Source organism: Lepus europaeus, chromosome 23, assembly GCF_033115175.1.
Source record: "Lepus europaeus isolate LE1 chromosome 23, mLepTim1.pri, whole genome shotgun sequence".
Lineage (NCBI taxonomy): Eukaryota > Metazoa > Chordata > Mammalia > Lagomorpha > Leporidae > Lepus > Lepus europaeus.
The window spans coordinates 5,571,698-5,593,721 of NC_084849.1; the positions used below are offsets into that span (position 1 = coordinate 5,571,698).

General features: G+C 58.0%; 1 protein-coding gene across 1 annotated transcript; it reads left to right on the forward strand.

Annotated features, from left to right (window-relative positions):
• Positions 1 to 452: 452 nt before the first annotated feature.
• RILPL2 (Rab interacting lysosomal protein like 2) lies at positions 453 to 21,020 on the forward strand. Its single transcript, XM_062182533.1, has 4 exons — positions 453 to 821; positions 9,813 to 9,964; positions 15,003 to 15,107; positions 20,590 to 21,020. Exons 1-4 carry the CDS (start codon positions 495 to 497, stop codon positions 20,618 to 20,620), a joined length of 615 nt encoding a protein of 204 aa, XP_062038517.1. The 5' UTR covers positions 453 to 494; the 3' UTR covers positions 20,621 to 21,020.
• Positions 21,021 to 22,024: the final 1,004 nt, after the last annotated feature.

The window sequence follows — 22,024 nt, forward strand, 5'->3', positions numbered from 1 at the left end:
CCCCCCTGGTGCTGCTGACCCTGGCCCGGGGCTCCCAAGCCCGGGAGCTTCGCGCACCCCTATCCTTGGCGCTCAGAAAATAGCCCTGCACCAGAAACCCGGGCCTGCCGTCACGGCGCAGCCAACCGCAGGACTGGAAAGCCTGCGCGCGCAAGAGGGCGTGGAAACTCGGCCCGCGTCGCCGTGGAAACGCGGCTTCCCCGCACCGCGCGCGGCTCGCGGGGCGGGGGCGGGGGCGGCCGCCGTAGCCCGCGCTCGGCGCCCCGCCGCGCCCGCGTCCCGCGCGCTCCGGGCCGCGCCGTGGGGCGCCCGCCGCTGCGCGCCCGGCGTCCGGCCCGAGCGGCGCCCCGCGCGGACCCACCCCCGGGCCGCGCCGATTGGCGGGCAGGGTCTCCGCCCCGCGGAAAGTTTTGGGTGCCTGGAGGAAGTCGGAGTCCGGCAGGCGAGCGCGGCGCGGCGCCGGAGGCCGCGGGGGTCCGGGCGGGCGGGCGGCCATGGAGGAGCCCCCAGTGCGCGACGAGGAAGAGGAGGACGGCGAGGCGGAGGAGGCCGGGCCCGAGGGGGCGCTGGGCAAGAGCCCCTCGCAGCTGACCGCGGAGGACGTGTACGACATCTCCTACGTGGTGGGCCGCGAGCTGATGGCCCTGGGCAGCGACCCCCGGGTGACGCAGCTGCAGTTCAAAATCGTGCGCGTGCTGGAGTTGCTGGAGGCGCTGGTGAGCGAGGGCAATCTGACGGCGGAGGCGCTGCGCCTGGAGCGGGACAGCCTGCGGGCGGAGGTGGCCGGGCTGCGCCGGGAGCTGCCCCCGGCTCGCGGGGAGGTGAGTGGGCCGGGGGTTGCGCGGGGTGGGGCGGGGTGGGGCGCTCCTTTTCCTTCCCGGCCAGAGGCCCCCAGAAGCGTCCCCCGCCGGTGGCCGGGCCACCCGGAACAGACCTAGCGTCCCAGGTGCGGGGTCCGAGGTCCGCGCCGCCCTCAAGTCCCGGGGGATGCGGACACATTGCACGCTGAGCACCTTTGACCTGGAGACCTTCGCGTGCCCGTGGCCACAGAGCAGTTGTGTAGGGGGTGTGTGTGCGCGTGCACGGCGACGAAACACAAGGGGAGCCTTGAGGGTGCGGGGCTTGCGGGTAAACCGCCGCGGGCCCTCCCTCCAGTGCCTGCGTTAGGTTCCCAGCTCCCCAGCTCCTGCTGGTGCAGACCCGGGAGGCAGTGGTGATGGCTCCTGCCGCCTGCTGGGGAGTCCTGGGTTCAGTTTCTGGTCCAGCCCTGGGTGTCTGAGGGATTTAGGAAGGTGTTCGCTCTCTCCCGTAAATGTTTTAATTTTTCTTAAGAAGGGAGTACCGGTGCAGTATGGGGGAATCTCCCAGATGTTACATTGACATACAGAAGCCAGGCACAAAGGAGAAACTACCCGTACATTCATTGAAAATTTCAGAGCCGGCAGAATAATCTTTAGAGAAGGGAGGGGGGGGATGGGGAAGGAGCGAGCAGGCACTTGATGGACAGCCAGAAACTTCCTTATCTAAGATGTGGTTGTACTGGTGGGTGAAGTATGTCAAGAACCAGCAAGCTGGGGCCGGTGGGCTTTGAGCAGTGGGGCGACACCCATACCCCATATGGGTGCCTATCCCAGTCCTGGCTGCTCCACTTCCTTTTTAAAAATAAGTAAATAAAGATTTATTTATTTGAAATATAGAGTTACAGACAAAGTGAAATAGTGGTGGAGAGAGAGGTCTTGCACCTGCTGGCTCAGCCCCCTAAGTGGCTGCGCCAGGCCAGTGCCAGGAGCTTCTTCCAGGTCTCCCATGCAGGTGCGGGGGCCCAAGCACTTGGGCCATCTTCTACTGCTTTCCCAGGCCATAGCAGAGAGCTGGATCGGAAGTGGAGCAGCCAGGTCTAGAACCGGTGCTCATATGAGATGCCAGCACTGCAGGTAGAGGCTTTACCCCCTATGCCACAGTGCCGGCCCCAGTTGTGTGTGTGTGTGTATGTGTGTGTTTTAAGATTTATTTACTTGGGCCAGTGTGTGGCTCAATAGGCTAATCCTCCGCCTGCGACGCCGGCACACCGGGTTCTAGTGCCGGTCAGGGTGCCGGATTCTGTCCCGTTGCTCCTCTTCCAGTCGATCTTTCTGCTGTGGCCCGGGAGTGCAGCGGAAGATGGCCCAAGTGCTTGGGCCCTGCACCCCATGGGAGACCAGGAGAAGCACCTGGCTCCTGGCTTCGGATCAGCATGGTACACCGGCCACGGCGACCATTGGAGGGTGAACCAACGGCAAAGGAAGACCTTTCTCTCTGTCTCTCTCTCTCTCACTGTCCAGTCTGCCTGTCAAAAAAAAAAAAAAAAAAAAAAAAAAAAGATTTATTTATTTGAAAGCCAGAATTACAGAGAGAAAGGGAAAGAGAGAGAGAGAGAGCTTTCATCCACTGGTTCACTCCACAACGCTCACGACTGCTGGGCCAGGCCCACGCACTCAGACCGTCTTTGCCTGCTTTCCCGGGCGCATTCGCAGAGAGCTGGGTCAGAAGCAGGGCAGCCAGGAGGCCAGCAGGCTGTTGTGGTTTCTCTTCTGAATTTTAAAACCTTGTGAGTTTCACTAATCTGTTAGTCACAGGTAAAGATTCTGAACAGCTCCTGGACGTGGATTACGTCGCTTAAACCCACCCCATGGCTGAACTCACTGTGCTTTGCTGACTGTTAATTTGCATGAGGACTTACTGCTGGGAGAACGGGGTCAGCGTGTGAACTCAGAGAGTCTGCATTCACTGCGCCGTGACACTGGGCCATGTCTGTTGGGCTGGCGTTTGGTGAGGGAGCTGCCACAGGCCAGGCCCGGGCATGCAGGTGAGCTGGACAAGGCCACTGCCCTCATGGAGCTGCCACCTAGCAGGAGAGGTACAGACCCAGCAGTGGGCGTGAGAGACGGCAGAGAACAGGGCAGGGTCCGTGAGTGTCCCAGGGGAGCGTGGGCGTCCTCAGGGGCTGCCCCGAGTCAGGCCGACACTGGTACTCGTGGGCGGGCTTCTGCTGTGGCATCCGTCCTGGGGGTGCCCGAGGCTCGTCGCTAGCAGCCTGGCTTTGCAGAGGCCACAATGCTTGTCCAGGAAGGTGTGGCTGCGTCCAGCGCCACCCTCGCCCCGGTCCCCTGGCAGGAGGAGGTGGAGGCAGCCCTCGGGGCCGGTCGCCGGGTCGTTTCCTGTGTGGTCTGCCCGGGGCCTGGTCATTTCCCGTGGGAGGCGACTGTGGGAGGCAGCGGATGAAGTGGCACATTTTCTCCCCAAACCGCAGTCTGAAGACAGCACGGTTACAGAGAAGGAAGGTCAGTGCCACTCGACAGTGAACGTGCACCTTGTTCTCTGTTGTGCTCTCTTTTCTGGCTGTGGTAAAATACATCTCGTGGGAGCTTCGCCCTCTCAGCTGCTGGTGTGTGCACAGTTCACAGTCTTCCATCCACTGGTTCACTCCCCAGATGGCCAGAACAGCCAACTCTGGGCCAGGCAGCAGCCAGGAGCCAGGAGCTTTTTCCTGGTCTCCCACACGAGTGCAGGGGCCCAAGCACTTGGGCCATCTTCCGCTGCTTTCCCAGGCCATAGCAGAGAGCTGGATCGGAAGTGGAGCAGCCAGGACTCGAACCGGCGTCCATGTGGGATGCAGGGGCCACAGGCCCAGGACATTGACGTTGTGTTGTGCTGGGGTCACTACCATCATCTCCAGAACCTTGACATCTTTTAAAACTGAAACTGTAGCCATTGAATAGCAACTCCCAGCTTCTCCGCCTCCCGCAGCCCCTCCAACCTCTATATTTTACTTTCTTTTTTTAATCAATGACTATTGCTTCACCACACATTCTACCGAGGATACAAAGCTGAATTTTTAAAATCATACCACACGAAGGCCAGACGACTCACCAGCTCAGTGGCGTACACACGGAAGGGAAGCACCCACTGCACCTTCATTTTGTGTCCCCCACTCAGGCTCACACCTGCTTTGGCGTGGAGACAAAATCCACACAAGGGTAGAATCCATCGATGCATCTGGGCGTCTCAGAGTGAGGCTGGCCGGCAGCCGTCCCAGGGCGTTCTGAAAGCAGGTGCACACAGCTGAGCTCTGCCTTTCTTTTTTCGAAGAGAGGGAGAGAAACAAAGGTCTTCCATCCGCCGTTGACGCCCAAGTGGCCACGGTGGCCTGGGCTGGGCGGGACTGACGCCAGGAGCCAGGAACTCCATCCTGGGCAGAAACCCAAGTTCCTGGGCCGTCCTCTGCTGCCTTCTCAGGCACATTAGCAGGGAGCTGGGTCGGAAGTGGATTAGCCGGTCCTCGGGGTGGCGGCTTAACCCACGGTGCCACGGTGCCACGGTGCCGGTCCATGAGCTCTGCTTGGCGTCTTTGTGAGTTTACCAGTGTCGGTGCTACACAGAATGTGGTCATGGGACCACTGTCCAGCTGGCACTGGCCTGTTTACCTGACATAGGTCCTCAAGTGTCCATCGTGCTGTGGCATGTGTCCGAATCCCCCGCCCTGGTAGGGCTGAGTCATGGCCCGCCGGCCTCGAGACCAGGTCTCGCCCCTCTAGTCCCGTGCTGGGAGCCCAGGTGCTGGGGTTGCGTCCACCCCTTGGCCGTTAGGAACGGCCCTGCCCTGAACACGGTTGTCCCGAGAAGCGTCTCTTCATGTCCGTGCTCTCGGTGCTTTGGGGCCATGGGAAGCAGTGGAATGTCTGGATCAAGGAGGAGTTCTGTTTCCTGTTGGGAGGAGGCCACACTTCCTTTCCGCGGTGGCCTTGCCACCTGCACTCCCGGGCGAGTGCCCAGGGCTGTGGTTGTTTTCTGTTCTTTGTGGTTTTTTTGTTTTGTTTTCTGTTCTTTGGACAGGGCCCCTCCTGATGAGTGTGAGGTGATACCTGTCTCTCAGGAGCAGACATGAGGCTTAGTGGTTACATCACCTTTGGGACATTCACATCCCATATCTGGGTGACACCGTTCAAGTCCCGGCTGCTCCACTTCCAGTGCAGCTCCCAATGTGCCTGGGAAGGCAGCGGAAGATGGCCCAGGTGCTTGGGCCCCTGCACCCACATGGGAGACCCAGATGGAGCTCCTGGCTCCTGCTTTGGCCTGATCCAGCCTCTGGCCATTGTGGCCACTTGGGGAGTGAATCAGCAAATAGAAGATTCTCTCTCCCTCTCTCTCTCTCTCTAATCTGCCTTTCAATTAAATAAATCTTAAAAAATAAACTAAAAAAAAAGAATAAGTTCAAAGTTCACAAGGGGTTTTTGCTTTGAAAATTACCCATCCCATCTGTCTCTGCCCACGCCACCAAGTTCCCCATCCTTACGGAATTTAAATGGTCGATTTCTTATGTATCCTTCCAAAGGCTCTTTAAGCAGAAATAACAAATATGACTATTTCCCATTTTTCACACAAATGGCATTGAATAGACACTGTTCTGCCTCTCCCTTATTTTCTTCCAACACAGCTCGAAAGTTGAACCAAACTGGGCTGTGAAAACTTCCTTGGTTTGTAACGGCTCTTAGAAATTCCGTTGTTCAGTGTTACTGTTTGTTCGCTCTTAGGGTTTTCAACTTGGTGTCCGTGGGTTCACCCAGGGAACGTGATTCTAATTCAGAGGCTCGTGAACTATCATGGGGCGAAAATTTCAGACTTATTTTCACCAACCTCCAAATGAAATTTTTCAGTTTCTCCAATTATGAGTGTGAAGAACGTGCCCCAGTGACGTGAGCAAAGCCTGGAGTGTCAGCAGCGGAGTCCCGTCCGTGTCACATCGTGTTCCATGTAGCACATATCTCAGAGCTTTCTGTTCAGTGTATATATTTTATTAAAGGTTTTGTTTATTTACTTGAGAGGTAGAGTTACAGACAGAGAGAGGGAGAGACAGAGAGAAAGGTCTCGCTTCCACTGGTTCTCTCCCCAAATGGCCACAACAGTGGGAGCTGCACCGATCTGAAGCCGGGAGCCAGGTGCTTCTTCTGGGTATCCCACATGGGTGCAGGGGCCCCAGCACTCGGGCCATCCTCCACTGCTTTCCCAGGCCATTAGCATGGAGCTAGATCGGAAGAGGAGCAGCCAGGACTTGAACCGGCGCCCTTCTGGGATGCCAGTGCTGCAGGCGGCAGCTTTATCTGCTACGCCACAGCGTCAGCCCCCCCCCCCCCATTTTATTTTACTTTATTGCATTTTATTTTATTTTATTCATTTCAAGACGCTGTTCTGAGCAGGGCCCCCTTGGGCTTTGCCGGGCTGCCAGGAGGGGCCCAGCCACCAGCAAAGGTTGACAATTTCTGCTTCAACTGATCTATCAAAAGACACTTCTTCTCCAATCATTCCCTCTTGTCACACGCATTAATGAATAACCCTGATGCATGCCATAGGGCCTGGAAGAGGCCAGTGTCTGGAGGAAGTGGGCCCTCGCTATGTCCAGAAAGGTGTGTTTGACATTTTGATAAGGACTCGTGTTGCCCAATTGCACTCCAGAGAGGTTACCGAGACCCAGACTTGTCCCCCAGTTATCAGCATAAAGTCCCTGTTTCTCCCTAACATTCACAATACAATGCATTGTCTTTTTTTTTTAAGTTTATTTTTACTTATTTGAAAGGCAGAGCGATAGAGGAAGAGAGAGATCGATCGATCGATCGATCTCCCATTTCATTTCCCCAAATGCCTGCAATCGCCAGGGCAGGGCCAGGCTGAAGCCAGGAGCCCAGAACTCTATCTGGGTCTCCTACCTGGGTGGCAGGAACCCAAGTACGCCAGCCATCTGCTGCTCCCGGGGCACTGACTGGCAGCTGGATCAGAAGCGGCGTGCGGGGACCGAAGCCATCACCTTGATGTGGGAAACCTTCACCTGCTGCCTCACCTCGCCCGCCCCACAGGCGTTTGCAGAGGTACTGATCTCTCCCCTCTCTGGGTGAAACTCGCTCACTCACCATCGCATTTCTCTTGACAGCAGGCCTTATTCTCACTCTCACCTGTAGAACGTTCCAGAGTCTAGCGGTGCCGTAACTAGACGTCTAATAACGGACATTAAGGTTGCTCTCAGATGTTTGCTTTATTTCCACTTGAACTTGAAAAAGCTTCAGACTGGAGGAAACAAGAGTTGCACGATCAGTGGCCTCAACTCAGGCGTGAGTGGTACCCAGCTGTGTGTGTCCTCGGGGGTTTCAGAAGGTTCTTGGAGAGCAGAAGTAAAAGATGCTCAGGGCAGACATTGGGCCCAGCAGTCAGGACTCACTGAGACGCCGGCATCCCCCTTCCGAGCCCGCAGGTCCCAGCGCTGGCTCCACGCCTGATGCCAGCTTCCCGCTAACCGCAGCCTTGGGAAGCGGCGTGTTCCGGCCACTTGTGCGGGAGACCTGGGTTGAGTTCCCAGCTCCTGGCTTCAGCCCCCAGCCCAGTGTGGCTCTTGTGGGCATCTGCGGAGTGAGCCAGTGGATGGGAGCTCCACTCTGCCTCTCAGATAAATTTAAGTAAATCCGATGCTGTTCATCGCCGTGAACTTCTTGAAGAGCCCCCATGTAGACAAACATGGATCTGTCCATGTATATGGAAGAATCGCATCTACATATTGTTCACTCGGTGTTTGCTCAAGCATTTGAGAGTGCGTTGCAGCCATTTGAATCCTCTGCCTCTAAAGACGTCAGTGAGTATCTCCGATAACATCCAATAAAGAGCTACAATATGTGATCCGGGGCTCGCACTGTGGCGTGGCAGGTGAGGCCGCTGCCTGTAGTGCCGGCATCCCATGTGGTTGCCGGTTTGAGACCTGGCTGCTCCTCTTCCCATCCAGCTCCCTCCTATGGCCTGGGAAAGCAGCAGAGGACGGGCTAACAGCTTAGGTCCCTACACCTGTGTGGGAGACTTGGCAGAAGCTCCTGGCTTCAGATTGGCACAGCTCCAGCTGTTACGGCCATCTGGGGAGTGAACCCATGGACTGAAGACCTCTCTGCCTCTGCCCTCTGTAACTCTGACTTTCAAATAAATAAATGAATCTTAAAAAAAAAAAATAAGTAAGTGACCAAACGCAGAGGAGAAAGGTGTCTGAATATGAAGATCTAATTCGCCCAGCGCCCACGTTAAGCACTTCCTTTTTCTGACGTGGGATGGAATCTGGGTCCCACGGCACTCTCGGTTGTCGTCTGGCAGCTCCGTGTCGGCGTCTGTGGTCTCCACGGTTCTGAGGGTGCAGCGGAGGCTGGTTCCCTGGGTGCTTCGTGGCCCCTGGTGGCGAGGTCCCTGCCCACCATGAGGCACAGGCTCTCGGTCGCCCCCTCCTGCTGTCTGCAGGATTGTGCACACTGACAGGTGCCTTTCTTCCCTCTGTCGTTGATAAGCTGCGTACAATATCCTGTTTCCCAGCAAGCTTCCACCCGGGTTTTGGATGCACTCGTCGGTCCTCCGCGAGTCAGTCGTCCGCGGGTGGTTGCTAAGCAGTGGTCTCCAGCTCCGTCATCGTCGGTTATTCACGGCACTCCGCCTGTGAACTGCAGACTCCTCTTCTCTCGTGAAGAAAGGAATTCATTTTTATTTTATTTTATTTTTTAAGATTGGCTTCTTTATTTGAAAGGCAGAGTTACAGAGAGGCAGCGAGAGAGAGAGGGAGGGAGAGAGAGAGAGAGAGAGGGAGAGAGAGAGGGAGAGAGAGGTCTTCTATCTGCTGGTTCACTCCCCTACTGACCACAAAGGCCGGAGCTTTGCCAAGCCAAAGCCAGGAGCCAGGAATTTCTTCCAGGTCTCCCACGCGAGTGCAGGGGCCCAAGGACTTAGGCCATCTTTCACTGCTTTCCTAAGCCATAGCAGAGAACTGGATCGGAAGTGGAGCAGCCAGGACTTGAACCTGTGCCTGTATGGGATACCAGCACCACAGGCAGAGGCTTAACATGCTGCGCTACCCTGCCGGCCCCCATTTTATTTCTGTGCTTGTCAAATTACATGTGATTGTTAAAAAACCTTGTTTTGAGAAGCAGAGACAGAGACCAGACAGAAAGAAAGAACGCCCGCCCACTGATTCACTACACAAACGCCCACGATGTCCAGGGCTGAAGCCGAGAGCCAGGAACTCGATGTCGGTCTCCCGTGTGCGAGGCGCAGACCCAACTTCTTGAGTCCTCGCCTGCTGTCTCCCAGAGTGCACGGCGGCAGGAGCTGGGTGTTGAAGCCAGGAACTCGATGTCGGTCTCCCGTGTGCGAGGCACAGACCCAACTTCTTGAGTCCTCGCCTGCTGTCTCCCAAAGTGCACGGCGGCAGGAGCTGGGTGTTGAAGCCAGGAACTCGATGTCGGTCTCCCGTGTGCGAGGCACAGACCCAACTTCTTGAGTCCTCGCCTGCTGTCTCCCAGAGTGCACGGCGGCAGGAGCTGGGTGTTGAAGCCAGGGACTCTGATGTGGCACGCAGGTGTATTAATGGCAGGACAAGCACCTGCCCGTCTTGATATTCTAAGTACAGACTCCTGAATTCTCCTGTCCTCTGATGTAGTAGTACCCATTCCTGTGATTGTCCACTCAGCACTCAAATTGTCCTCCCTTTGCGCAGTGGGAGCGCCTTCACACTGTGTCGTTCGGATGCATCTCCATTGCCTCGCACGGCAGCCGGGACCCTGCTTGGTTCGCGCTCTCTCCGCCCCAGCCCTGGAATCGGCCGTCCTCCAGGGAGTCATGGTTCTCCGCTTGCAGAACGGTGTCAGGACTGTGGCTGCTTTTCCATCCGCCGAGCACTTCCAGCGGGCAACATCTCGGCTCGTAGGGTCCCTGGGAGCCGGACAAGGAGAGCTTTTCCCTGTAAGCGGTATCTTTTCTTCCAGGTGAACCTGGGACCGGACAAAATGGTGGTTGACCTGACGGATCCCAACCGGCCCCGCTTCACCCTGCAGGAGCTGCGGGACGTGCTGCAGGAGCGCAACAAGCTCAAGTCGCAGCTGCTGGTGGTGCAGGAGGAGCTGCAGTGCTACAAGAGGTGGGCTCTGTGGCCTCGGGCTCCGCCCGGGATGCCCCGCATGGCCCCTGGGTGTTCTAGCGGCCTTCAACCAATTTCTTTCTTTTTAAGATTTATTCATTTGAAAGGCAGAGTTAGAGAGAGAGGGAGAGAGATCTTCAGTCTACCGGCTCACTCCCCAGTGGCCACAATAGCTGAGATTAGACCAGGCTGAATTCAGAAGCCAGGAGCCAGGAGTTTCCTCCAGGTCTCCCACATGGGTGCAGAGGCCCAAGCACTTGGGTCGTCCTCCACTGCTTTCCCAGGCACGCTAGCAGGAAGTTAGACAGGAAGTGGAGCAGCCGGGATTCGAACAGGCACCCATTTGGAACGCCCGTGTCACAGGGGCGGCCCCGCAACCAGTTTCTCAGAGACCTGCTGTATGCCAGACATGTTCCAAGCACTTGGCATAGAGCAGTGAACAAGAGAGAGAGAGAGAGTGAATCTCCTTGCATTCTGCCAGGGGAGACAGGCGATGGACAAGGAAGCCGGAAACCATGGTGGCAGGTGCTGTAAACTGTGAAACAAGGGGCAGGTGCCACATCCAGTATCAGAGTGCTTGGGTTCGAGTCCCCCCTCCACCGCCCTTCCAGCTTCCTGTAATGCAGACCCTGGGTGGCTCAAGTACTTGGGTCCTTGCCTCTTATGTGGGAAACCTGGATGGAACTCTGGGCTCCTGGCTTCAGCCTGGCCAAGCCCCAGCCATTGCAGGTGTTCAGGGACTAAACCAAGCAATGAGAGCTCTCAGTTTCTCCTCTCTGTCTCTGTGTCTCTCAAACTTTAAAAAAAGAAAGAAAGGAAGGAAGGGAGGAAGGAAGGAAAGAAAGGAAAGGAGAGAGAGAGACATGACAAGAAAGTGGGGGGGACAGGAGCCCCCTTCAGAGTCAGCGGCCAGGGAAGACCCCTCTCAGGAGAGTGAGGAAGAGGAGGCTGGTTAGGGAGTAGAACGCTCAAAAGATCCTGCAGTGGGAACCAGTTTGGCCAACTTACAGAGGCCCAACTTAAAGGGCATAGTGGGCTAAGCTTCTATCTGCGATGCTGGCATTCCATATGGGCACTGGTTTATATCCCAGCTGCTCCTCTTCTGATCCAGCTCTTTGCTAATGGCCTGGGAAAGCAGTAGAAGATGGCCCAAGTGCTTGGGCCCCTGTGCCTGCATGGGAGACCCGGAAGAAGTTCCTGGCTCCTGGCTTTGAATCAGCCCAGCTTCAGCCATCGCAGTCATTTGGGGAGTGAACAAGTGGATGGAAGACCTTTCTCTCTGTCTCTTGCTGTCTATCTCTCAAATAAATAAATAACTCTTTAAAAAAGAAGAAGAAGAAGAAGGGCCGGCGCCTTGGCTCACTTGGTTAATCCTCCACCTGCGGCACTGGCATCCCATATGGGCGCCGGTTCTAGTCTCGGTTGCTCCTCTTCCAGTCCAGCTCTCTGCTGTGGCCCGGGAGTACAGTGGAGGATGGCCCAAGTGCTTGGGCCCTGCACCCACATGGGAGACCAGGAGGAAGCACCTGGCTCCTGGCTTCGGATTGGCACAGCGCCGGCCGTGGCGGCCATTTGGGGGGTGAACCAACGGAAGGAAGACCTTTCTCTCTGTCTCTGTCTCTCGCTAACTCTGTCAAATAAAAAAAAAAAAGAAGAAGAAGAAGAAGAGGAGGCCCAACCTGATAAAACTTGGAAAGCAAGAGCCTTGATTTTTGTCCATGTAACCAGAAATCATTGGAAAGTGTTAATCAAGAGATGATAGGATCCATCTGATTTTCTGCTTTTTTTAAAATTTGTTTAAGATTTAATTATTTGTTTGAAAGGTAGAGTTAGAGAGAGAAGGGGAGAGATAGAGAGAGAGCTTCCATCTACGATTTTCTCCCCGGAAGGCCATAGTGCCTAGAGCTGGGCTAAGTGGAAGCCAGGATCCGGGAGCTTCTTCCAGGTCTCCCATGTGGGAGCACGGGTCCAGGACTTAGACCCTCTGACGCTGCTTTTCCCAGGCCGTCAGCAGGGAGCTGCATTAGAGGTGGAGCAGCCAGGACTGGAACCAGCACCCACATGGGATGCCAGCGCTGCAGGTGGTGGCTTTACTTGCTACACCACAGCGCCAGCCCCAAAAGGGAGTTTTTAGGTGATGCCTCTTATAGAATAGTATTAACATTATTATGATAAATACATAACAAAGCATAAATAATAATATCCAACAATAAGAACCCGCATTTTGCAAAACCCTTTAATGAAGATGGAGGGTGGAGGATGAACCCTGCCCCTAATGCTCGCACTGACCAAGGCTGTGTGGCTCCGTGGAAGTCCTGGGTCACGGTGCCAGCACTGTCGGCTTGTGGTGAGGGCCCTCTTCCTGGCGGGCCAGTGCCGTCACCTGTGTCCCCACAGGCTCTGGGCTCCCTTCTCACGGCCTCTTCTAACCCTGAGTGAATCCTTGAGGCCCATCCCGGGAGCGTAAGTGGAGTTAGGCAGCAGCCTGTGAGTCCGAGGGGCGCGGTGCAGGGGACCTGCCCTGGCATCGAGTCACCGTGGGCCTCATGGCACAGGAGCTGAGCGCAGAACTGAGCCAATAGGGACGTGTTTGCTGTTGCTTGCTGGTGACAGAAGTCCGGTGGAAATGGGGCTGCAACACAAGAGGGAAGCTTTTTGTTTCCCCTAATCTTTGTTAAAGATTTATTTATTTATTTATTTATTTATTTGAAAGGCAGAGTTGGGGAGAGAGAGAGAAAATCCATACACTGGTTTGTTCCCCAAATGGCTGCAAGAGAAAAGAAAGAAAAAAAAAATTTTTTTTTTGACAGGCAGAGTGGACAGTGAGAGAGAGAGACAGAGAGAAAGGCCTTCCTTTTTCCGTTGATTCACCCCCCAATGGCCACTACAGCCGCGCGCTGTGTTGATCTGAAGCCAGGAGCCAGGTGCTTCCTCCTGGTCTCCCTTGCGGGTGCAGGGCCCAAGCACTTGGGCCATCCTCCACTGCCTTCCCGGGCCATAGCAGAGAGCTGGACAGGAAGAGGAGCACCCGGGACAGAATCCGGTGCCCTAACTAGGACTAGAATCCGGGGTGCCGGTGCTGCAGGCAGAGGATTAGCCTAGTGAGCCGTGGCGCCGGCCTGAAAGAAATATTTTTAAGCAAAATTGGAACCAAGGCATTAGGGTTGGGACAGCACGTGGCGCTCTGCTTGCTCTCTTGGCTCCTCGTCACCTGTGTCTCAGATGAGCCTCCTCCGATCGTCCGGAACTTGGCCCCTGGGGATCGCAGTGGAGTGAGAGAGAGAACAGCTTGCAGACCTCAAGCCCGGGGTCGTCCTCAGGCCGTCCTTGGGCCACACCCCAGCGTGACCTGACCCATGGTGCCACCATCTGGCCGCCTGGGTGCGCGTTCATTTTACTTCTTTCCTCGCGGGCTGCCGGTTCTGTCCCCACGGGACTGTGAATGGTGTGAGGAAGACGGCTGTCTTGCTTAGACCACAGACTACCCTGGCACAGGAGGTGGCTTCATACCTTGGAGGGCAACTCAGAGTTTGTGGGACATGGAATTAAGAGGTGCTTATTCGGTGCACAACATTCTGAAATCCATGCGTGTGAAGGGGCTGCAGCAAAGCCATGGGAGATGCGTGCTTGGATTTCTGTGTGTGTCTGTGTGTTGAGAGGTAGAGACAGAGAGAGCTCCCATCTGCCAGTTCACGCTCCAGATGTTACGGCAGCTAGGGCTGCGCCAGACAGAAGCCAGGAACTCAGTCTGGTCCCCCACATGGGCGGCAGGGCCCCAGCCACTTGGGCCATCACCTGCTGCCTCCCAGGGTCACATGAGCAGGAAGCTGGAGTAGGAGTGGAGCTGAGACTTGAACCCGGGTCCTCTAATACCAGACTTGGAGGGGGTCTCTAGTAGCATCCTTTTTTTTTTTTTTTTTTTTTAAAGATTTATTTATTTATTTCTTTTTGACAGGCAGAGTGGACAGTGAGAGAGAGACAGAGAGAAAGAGAAAGGTCTTCCTTTGCCGTTGGTTCACCCTCCAATGGCTGCCGCGGCCAGTGCGCTGCGGACAGCGCACCGCGCCGATCCCAAGGCAGGAGCCAGGTACTTATCCTGGTCTCCCATGGGGTGCAGGGCCCAAGCACTTGGGCCATCCTCTACTGCACTCCCGGGCCACAGCAGAGAGCTGGCCTGGAAGAGGGGCAGCCGGGACAGAATCCGGCGCCCCGACCAGGACTAGAACCAGGTGTGCCGGTGCCGCTAGGCGGAGGATTAGCCTGTTGAGCCACAGCGCCGGCCTAAGATTTATTTATTTAAAAGAGTTACCCAGAGACAGGGAGAGTCAGAGATCTTCCATCCACTGATTCACTCCCCAGATGACCACAATAGCCAGCGTTGGGCCTGGCTGAAGCCAGGAGCTTCTTCTGGGTCTCCCACATGGGTGGCAGGGGTCCAAGCACTTGGGCCATCTGCTGCTGCTTCCTGCAGGCCATTAGCTGGGAGTTGGATCAGAAGTTGAGCAGCCAGGACATGAACCGGCTCTCATATGGGATGCTGGCCTCTCAGATGGCGGCTTTACTCACTGTGCCACAGCGCCGGCCCCTACCAGCATCTTAAATGCTAGGCCAAATGCTCGGTTCTATGGATTTCAACAATTATTCTTGCACCAAGATAAGCTTAACCTTTCATTCCATTTTCCCACAGACGTTGAAGTGCCGTGTGTCTGTCACATGTTAGATCCTTTACTACCCAGCCCTAGGAGGCAGGTGCCCCCGGCGTGCGCATCCTACAGGTTGGGAAACCAGGGCCTAAGTCAGCGGGTTTGTCCGCGGTCCTGTTGCTAGGACGTGGGTCGGGGACGCTTGTACTGGCCGGCAGTTTACACAGGAGAACGAGGGGCTTCAGGGCTGCCCAGGTGCAGGGAAGCCTCTGGGTGTCTGCATCAGAATCCCACCGGCTCTGGCTGTGAGGCCACTGATGGACGACGGTCAGGCCCTTCGCCTTCCGGGGGGCACAGACAGGACGCCCGTTCACACACGCACCCCCTTTCCCCAGTGGCCTGATCCCAGCACGAGAAAGCCCAGGACGGAGAAGAGGGAAGGAAGCCGGGGCTCCCGGCGCCAGCAGTAGCAAGGAGGAGAAGACCATCATGCGGAAGCTGTAAGTCCCCACCGGACCGTCACTGCGGGGCGGCGGGAGGAGGCGGGGCTCCGGCGGCTGGCCCCGAAACTCAGTGCCAGCGTGGGGTGGGAATGGCAGCTGCCAGGCAGCAGGCTTGGCACTGGACTGTACAGTTTGCTGTCCACGGTCACCCACGGTCCAGAACACTACCTGGGAGAGCGCTGTTCTGAAGAGCGTGATGAAGTCTCGTGCCGTCACGCTCCACCCAGTGTATCCTCGCTGTGTACACTGCCCACCTGGGAGGGACCTGGGGCCGTCTCGGTTATCAGAGTGATGGGGGTGCTTTCGCGGTGCCTCTGCCCTGGTGACCCTTGTACTCCATGTCGACTCCAAAGCGCCAGAGTCCAGAGGCTGGCGACTCAGGTGTGCTAAAGAGAAGCTTCCTTGGAGAGAAAAGGTGGACGTTCGGCCTGGGTGTGCTGTGGCTTCAGGCGTCCACTGAGGGGTCCCAGCATGCATTTCCCTCCGAGAAGAGGCAGGGACTGTTACTGTCCCCATGTCACAGATGGATACATGGATACAGAACGTAGCGTGCCCACGGCTACACAGTAAATACTGAAGCTGGGATTTGAACCCCTGGCTTCCACACTCAGCTTCCTCACTATGATATAACAACAATGACCAAACAGAAACAGGCTTACAAAACTTAGAAAGACAGTAGCACTGATGACTGGCGTTGAAGGGGGATAATCCATCAGCTCTCCTCCCTCCGGTCCAGAAAGCCAGGACATCCAAGGATCTGCCCGCAGCTTTGGAGAGGGCCTGGGCTCGGAGCGAGACTGGGATTTCTGCTCTGTCCCCTTCCTGGGACTGACCCAGGCCTTCCTTCTGAGAGGCAGGCCCAGGGGAGGGCGCGGGAGGACGCCTGCACCCCAGCAGCAGCTGCCCCTGGAGAGCACCCAAGGGAATGAGGCCAAGTGTGTGCCCTGGCAGAGAGTGGTCAGTCCCCCCCGGGCCGGCCAAGGCAGCTGGGAAAGAGCTGGCTTCTTCCCTGTGGTGTGTCCAGGCTGCAGGTTTCCATCTGATGGGCTGCAGTAGGACCGGGGAGAGAACAGGTAATCCCCCGCCCTTCAGTCGTCAGAGGAGAGCTTTGGCACAGGCGCCACTGGGAACGCTGCATCCTGGTCCCGGTCCCAGCGTCCCGCTCGTGCACATCCCAGGAAGCAGTGGGCAGTGGCTCAAGTACTTGGGTCCTTGCTACCCACGTGGGAGACCCAGATGGAGTTCCTGGCTTTGGCCTGACCCAGCCCCGGCTGTCACAGGCATTTGCGGATGGAAGAGCTCTCTGTGTCTCTGCCTTTCAAATAAAATGAAAAATAATAAACTTTTTTTTTTTAATTTTTTTTTTGACAGGCAGAGTGGACAGTGAGAGAGAGAGACAGAGAGAAAGGTCTTCCTTTGCCGTTGGTTCACCCTCCAATGGCCGCCGCGGTAGCGCGCTGCGGCCAGCGCACCGCGCTGATCCGATGGCAGGAGCCAGGTGCTTCTCCTGGTCTCCCATGGGGTGCAGGGCCCAAGGACTTGGGCCATCCTCCACTGCACTCCCTGGCCACAGCAGAGAGCTGGCCTGGAAGAGGGGCAACCGGGACAGGATCGGTGCCCTGACCGGGACTAGAACCCGGTGTGCCGGCGCCGCAAGGCGGAGGATTAGCCTAGTGAGCCGCGGCGCCGGCCAATAATAAACATTTTTTTTAAAAGATTCATTGTAGTCCCCACTTAAGAAGCCCATTTTGCCGGCGCCGCAGCTCAATAAGCTAATCCTCCGCCTTGTGGTGCCGGCACACCGGGTTCTAGTCCCGGTCGGAGCGCCAGATTCTATCCTGGTTGCCCCTCTTCCAGGCCAGCTCTCTGCTGTGGCCCGGGAATGCAGTGGAGGATGGCCTAAGTGCTTGGGCCCTGCATCCCATGGGAGACCAGGAGAAGCACCTGGCTCCTGCCATCGGATCAGCACGGTGCACCGCTACCGCGGCGGCCATTGGAGGGTGAACCAACGGCAAACAGGAAGACCTTTCTCTCTGTCTCTCTCTCTCTCTCACTGTCCACTCTGCATGTCAAAAAAAAAAAAAAAAAAAAAAAAAAAAAACGAAGCCCATTTTATGATGGGGAAGCTGAGTCAGAGGACTGGCCACTTGCGAGGGCCACGCGGCCGGCCAGCTGTGGGGACTGGGACACACAGCCTCGGCTGGCTCCAAGGGCAGGCGTTCCCAATCTTGTGCTCCTTGGAGTCCAGAGTTTCCTGCTGACCTATGGATGCCCGAGAGATGGAGTCAGCTCAGAATCTCCTTGCTGACTGCAAAGAATCAGAGCAAAGGGGGTCTCAGCCTGGCCTGGGACGTGCCGAGAGCCCCTCCTGTCCCGGGTGGAGCCGGTTTCCCTTTAATCCTTCCCGCACGAGCAGGCACCACTGTGGACCCCTCATTCCTTCAGATTCTGCTTTTTTGGTTTGTGAAATGCAGAGAGGCAGGCAGAGCTCCTCCATCTGCTGATTCCCTCCCCAAACGCTTGCAGCAGCTGGGGCTGGGCCGAGCCGACGTCAGGAGCCCGGAACTCAGCCTGGGTCCCCCACCCCCGCTGCCTCTCCAGAGGTGCATCAGCCGGAAGCTGGAGCTGGGAGCTGGTGTGAGAATCGAACCCAGGCACCCCGACGCAGGATGTGGGTGTCCCACAGGGTGTGTTAGCTCTGTGTGGCACACGCACCCCCGTGGCCTCTGGTTTCGTCTTGCCTCCTTCTGGGGGAGCTCTTGGGGTCATTTCATCAGAGCCTGAATCAGATGTGGCACAGATGAACTGTGGAGGGGCTCGACGAGTGCGGGGCCTGTGTCCGTGGTCCCCGCAGCGAGCTGGGCTCACGCAGAGTGCGAGAACGAGGGGATGACTGCGGCGCTGCAGGCCACGCGGCCTGTGTCCGTGGTCCCGGCAGCGAGCTGGGCTCGCGCAGAGCGTGCGAGAACGAGGGGATGACTGCGGCGCTGCAGGCCACGCGGCCTGTGTCCGTGGTCCCGGCAGCGAGCTGGGCTCGCGCAGAGTGCGAGAACGAGGGGATGACTGCGGCGCTGCAGGCCACGCGGCCTGTGTCCGTGGTCCCGGCAGCGAGCTGGGCTCGCGCAGAGTGCGAGAACGAGGGGATGACTGCGGCGCTGCAGGCCACGCGGCCTGTGTCCGTGGTCCCGGCAGCGAGCTGGGCTCGCGCAGAGTGCGAGAACGAGGGGATGACTGCGGCGCTGCAGGCCACGCGGCCTGTGTCCGTGGTCCCGGCAGCGAGCTGGGCTCGCGCAGAGTGCGAGAACGAGGGGATGACTGCGGCGCTGCAGGCCACGCGGCCTGTGTCCGTGGTCCCGGCAGCGAGCTGGGCTCGCGCAGAGTGCGAGAACGAGGGGATGACTGCGGCGCTGCAGGCCACGCGGCCTGTGTCCGTGGTCCCGGCAGCGAGCTGGGCTCACGCAGAGCGTGCGAGAACGAGGGGATGACTGCGGCGCTGCAGGCCACGCGGCCTGTGTCCGTGGTCCCGGCAGCGAGCTGGGCTCGCGCAGAGTGCGAGAACGAGGGGATGACTGCGGCGCTGCAGGCCACGCGGCCTGTGTCCGTGGTCCTGGCAGCGAGCTGGGCTCGCGCAGAGTGCGAGAACGAGGGGATGACTGCGGCGCTGCAGGCCACGCGGCCTGTGTCCGTGGTCCCGGCAGCGAGCTGGGCTCGCGCAGAGTGCGAGAACGAGGGGATGACTGCGGCGCTGCAGGCCACGCGGCCTGTGTCCGTGGTCCCGGCAGCGAGCTGGGCTCACGCAGAGCGTGCGAGAACGAGGGGATGACTGCGGCGCTGCAGGCCACGCGGCCTGTGTCCGTGGTCCCGGCAGCGAGCTGGGCTCACGCAGAGCGTGCGAGAACGAGGGGATGACTGCGGCGCTGCAGGCCACGCGGCCTGTGTCCGTGGTCCCCGCAGCGAGCTGGGCTCACGCAGAGTGCGAGAACGAGGGGATGACTGCGGCGCTGCAGGCCACGCGGCCTGTGTCCGTGGTCCCCGCAGCGAGCTGGGCTCGCGCAGAGTGCGAGAACGAGGGGATGACTGCGGCGCTGCAGGCCACGCGGCCTGTGTCCGTGGTCCCGGCAGCGAGCTGGGCTCACGCAGAGTGCGAGAACGAGGGGATGACTGCGGCGCAGCAGGCCACGCGGCCTGTGTCCGTGGTCCCCGCAGCGAGCTGGGCTTGCGCAGAGTGCGAGAACGAGGGGATGACTGCGGCGCTGCAGGCCACGCGGCCTGTGTCCGTGGTCCCGGCAGCGAGCTGGGCTCACGCAGAGTGCGAGAACGAGGGGATGACTGCGGCGCTGCAGGCCACGCGGCCTGTGTCCGTGGTCCCGGCAGCGAGCTGGGCTCGCGCAGAGCGTGCGAGAACGAGGGGATGACTGCGGCGCAGCAGGCCACGCGGCCTGTGTCCGTGGTCCCGGCAGCGAGCTGGGCTCGCGCAGAGTGCGAGAACGAGGGGATGACTGCGGCGCAGCAGGCCACGCGGCCTGTGTCCGTGGTCCCGGCAGCGAGCTGGGCTCGCGCAGAGTGCGAGAACGAGGGGATGACTGCGGCGCTGCAGGCCACACGCAGAGGGAGCTTCGTCTTCATCCTGAGGATGGTGGGGGGCCCTGGCAGGGTTCGAGCCCAGGAATGACTGAGCCAGCTCCTCGCTGCCCTGAGATTGCATCGCAGCGGGGCGCAGGGGGGTGGCCGCACCCACTCCTCGTGGTGGCCTGGACTGGCAGATGGCAGTGGAGGAGATGGGGGGGGGGGGTTGGGAACATATTTGAGTTGTGGTGACTCAAATATGGCAGATGGTGGGGGCGTGGAGGACAGCTCCCCAGCTTCCCAGGGACAGGCTGGGTGGGGGGTGAGAGGTGGAACTCCAGCAGCAGGAGGGGGGTGCCCCGATGCCTGCGTCACACACAGGACCAGCTGCTGGGGTGCTGGGGGTTGGTTTCTCACGGAAGCAGAACCCACGGCCCCACCACTGGATTTGACCTTGACAGCTCTGTGTGGCTGCCGGGGAGCCGACGCCAAGTAAGGGGTCCGGTCTGGGGGTGCCTCTGTGTTTCATCTGTCTCACCCCAGACCTAGACCGCAAAGGTCTGCTTTGCAGCTGGAGGTCCCACGGAGAAATCGCCACCTCCTCCACGTGGAACCTCCTAAGTTTAGAAACACAAAACACAAACCGAAACAGCAGCTATGGGGATGGCACAACGGCTAAAGCACGGCTCAGGCCCAGCTCCTGTTGCCTTAGCCTCCCAGGGCCTCCAAGTGCTCATCGTACTCACTGCGGAACTGGCGCAGCCGCCACGCAAGCCAGTAGACGGGAACACTCAGCACTTCGCCCGGCCCATGACGCACCCTGAATAAATCCTGACCTTGCCAGGTTTTGCAGGGGTGTCTGCGCCCCATGCTTGTTCCCTCTGCTCACTCTGCCCCCTCGCTCTCCGCCCAGGTTCTCTTTCCGGTCTGGGAAGCAGATCTAAGTCGAAGGCCATGACCCAGGCCACAGCTGCCCACCTGGAGAAGACGGCCAGCAAAATGCCTTGCGGACCCAGCTCTCGGTGCTGTCAGCACACACTGTGCCCGCCCCCTTGCTTCCTCTCGGGCGGTCTGCGGCAGAAGATGAGGTTCTCCCACCCGCCTGCTCCCCGGCTGCACAGCTGGATGTAGCCGGCGCAGGAGGCCGGAGGAGAGCGCCGGGGCCACCTCCTGCCCCTGTGAGTTCTGCAGAGGACGCTGGTGGTGACCGTGCTGCAGATGGGAGTGGGGAGCGCTGTGGACATTCCAGGGGTGACGTCACTGACGCGCCACGAATATTTGACTCAGCCCACGTGACCCTCTTTGTGTGATTTTGTATTAAAGCCAAATGACTTTTAGACTTTCTGAGGCTATTTGGAATGGTGTCCTGGAGTTCAGGTCGTGGATGGGTCCGTGCGTGTGTGCGTGTGTGCGTGTGCGTGTGCGTGGCACTTGCCCCTGTTTCCCGGGCTCTGAGTGATACACCATCATTTGTGACGCCATGCTGCAAAGTCTAACTGGGATGCTACCGATCTGAAGGCTCGTCCTGGGGTCGGAGTTGGTGAGATGAGAAGATGGGTGTGTGGGAGTGAAGGAAGTGCGGTCGGGAGAGAGCTGCGCCCTGGACTCCCTCCTCTGCTCCTGGTGAGGACTCAGGGGGCTGGGGCTGGGGCTGAGCTGGCCCCCTGGTTTGTGGATTGCAGACTGAAGCAGCTCGCACGGCAGAGGCAGGCTTGACCCAAGGCCTGGGTTCTCAGCTGCGAAGCTCTCTGCAGAGTTTCCAACATTGCAAGGGAACTGCAGAAAGTGGAAGTAGAACTGAGTTTATTTTGAGGCAGAAAATTCCTTTGTAGTTCATGAAAATGCATATTGTGAGAAAACTACATGGATTCCAAAGTATATTTTTTAAAAAATATTTAGTTAGGGGCTGGCGCTCTGGCAAGTAGGCTAAGCCTCTGGTTGTGGCACTGGCATCCCACATGGGCACAGGTTTGTGTCCCAGCTGCTCCACTGCCAGCCCAGCTCTCTGCTATGGCCTGGGAAGGCAGTAGAAGATGGTCCAAGTGCCTGGGCCCTTGCACTCACGAGGAAGCTCCTGGCTCCTGGCTTTGGATTGGCCCAGCTCCGGCTATTGTGACCATTTGGTGAGTGAACCAGTGGATGGAAGACCTCTCTCTCTGTCTCTCTCTCTGTAACTGTACCCCTCAAATAAATAAAATATTTTTTAAAACATTTAGTTAGTTGGTTACTTAGTAATTTGAAAGGCAGAGAGACAGAAGCCCAGGGGTTCTGTGCTCCGGGCCTGGCCCAGCTCGAGTTGTTGCAGGCACTTTCTGAGTGAACCAGCAAATGGAAAATCTGTCAATCGC

Coding starts and splice junctions, on each gene's coding strand:
- RILPL2 (XM_062182533.1), top strand. CDS start 495: ATGGAGGAGCCCCCAGTGCGCGACGAGGAAGAGGAGGACGGCGAGGCG. Junction 822..9,812: donor TGCCCCCGGCTCGCGGGGAG/GTGAGTGGGCCG, acceptor CTTTTCTTCCAG/GTGAACCTGGGACCGGACAA. Junction 15,108..20,589: donor AAGACCATCATGCGGAAGCT/GTAAGTCCCCAC, acceptor CTCTCCGCCCAG/GTTCTCTTTCCGGTCTGGGA.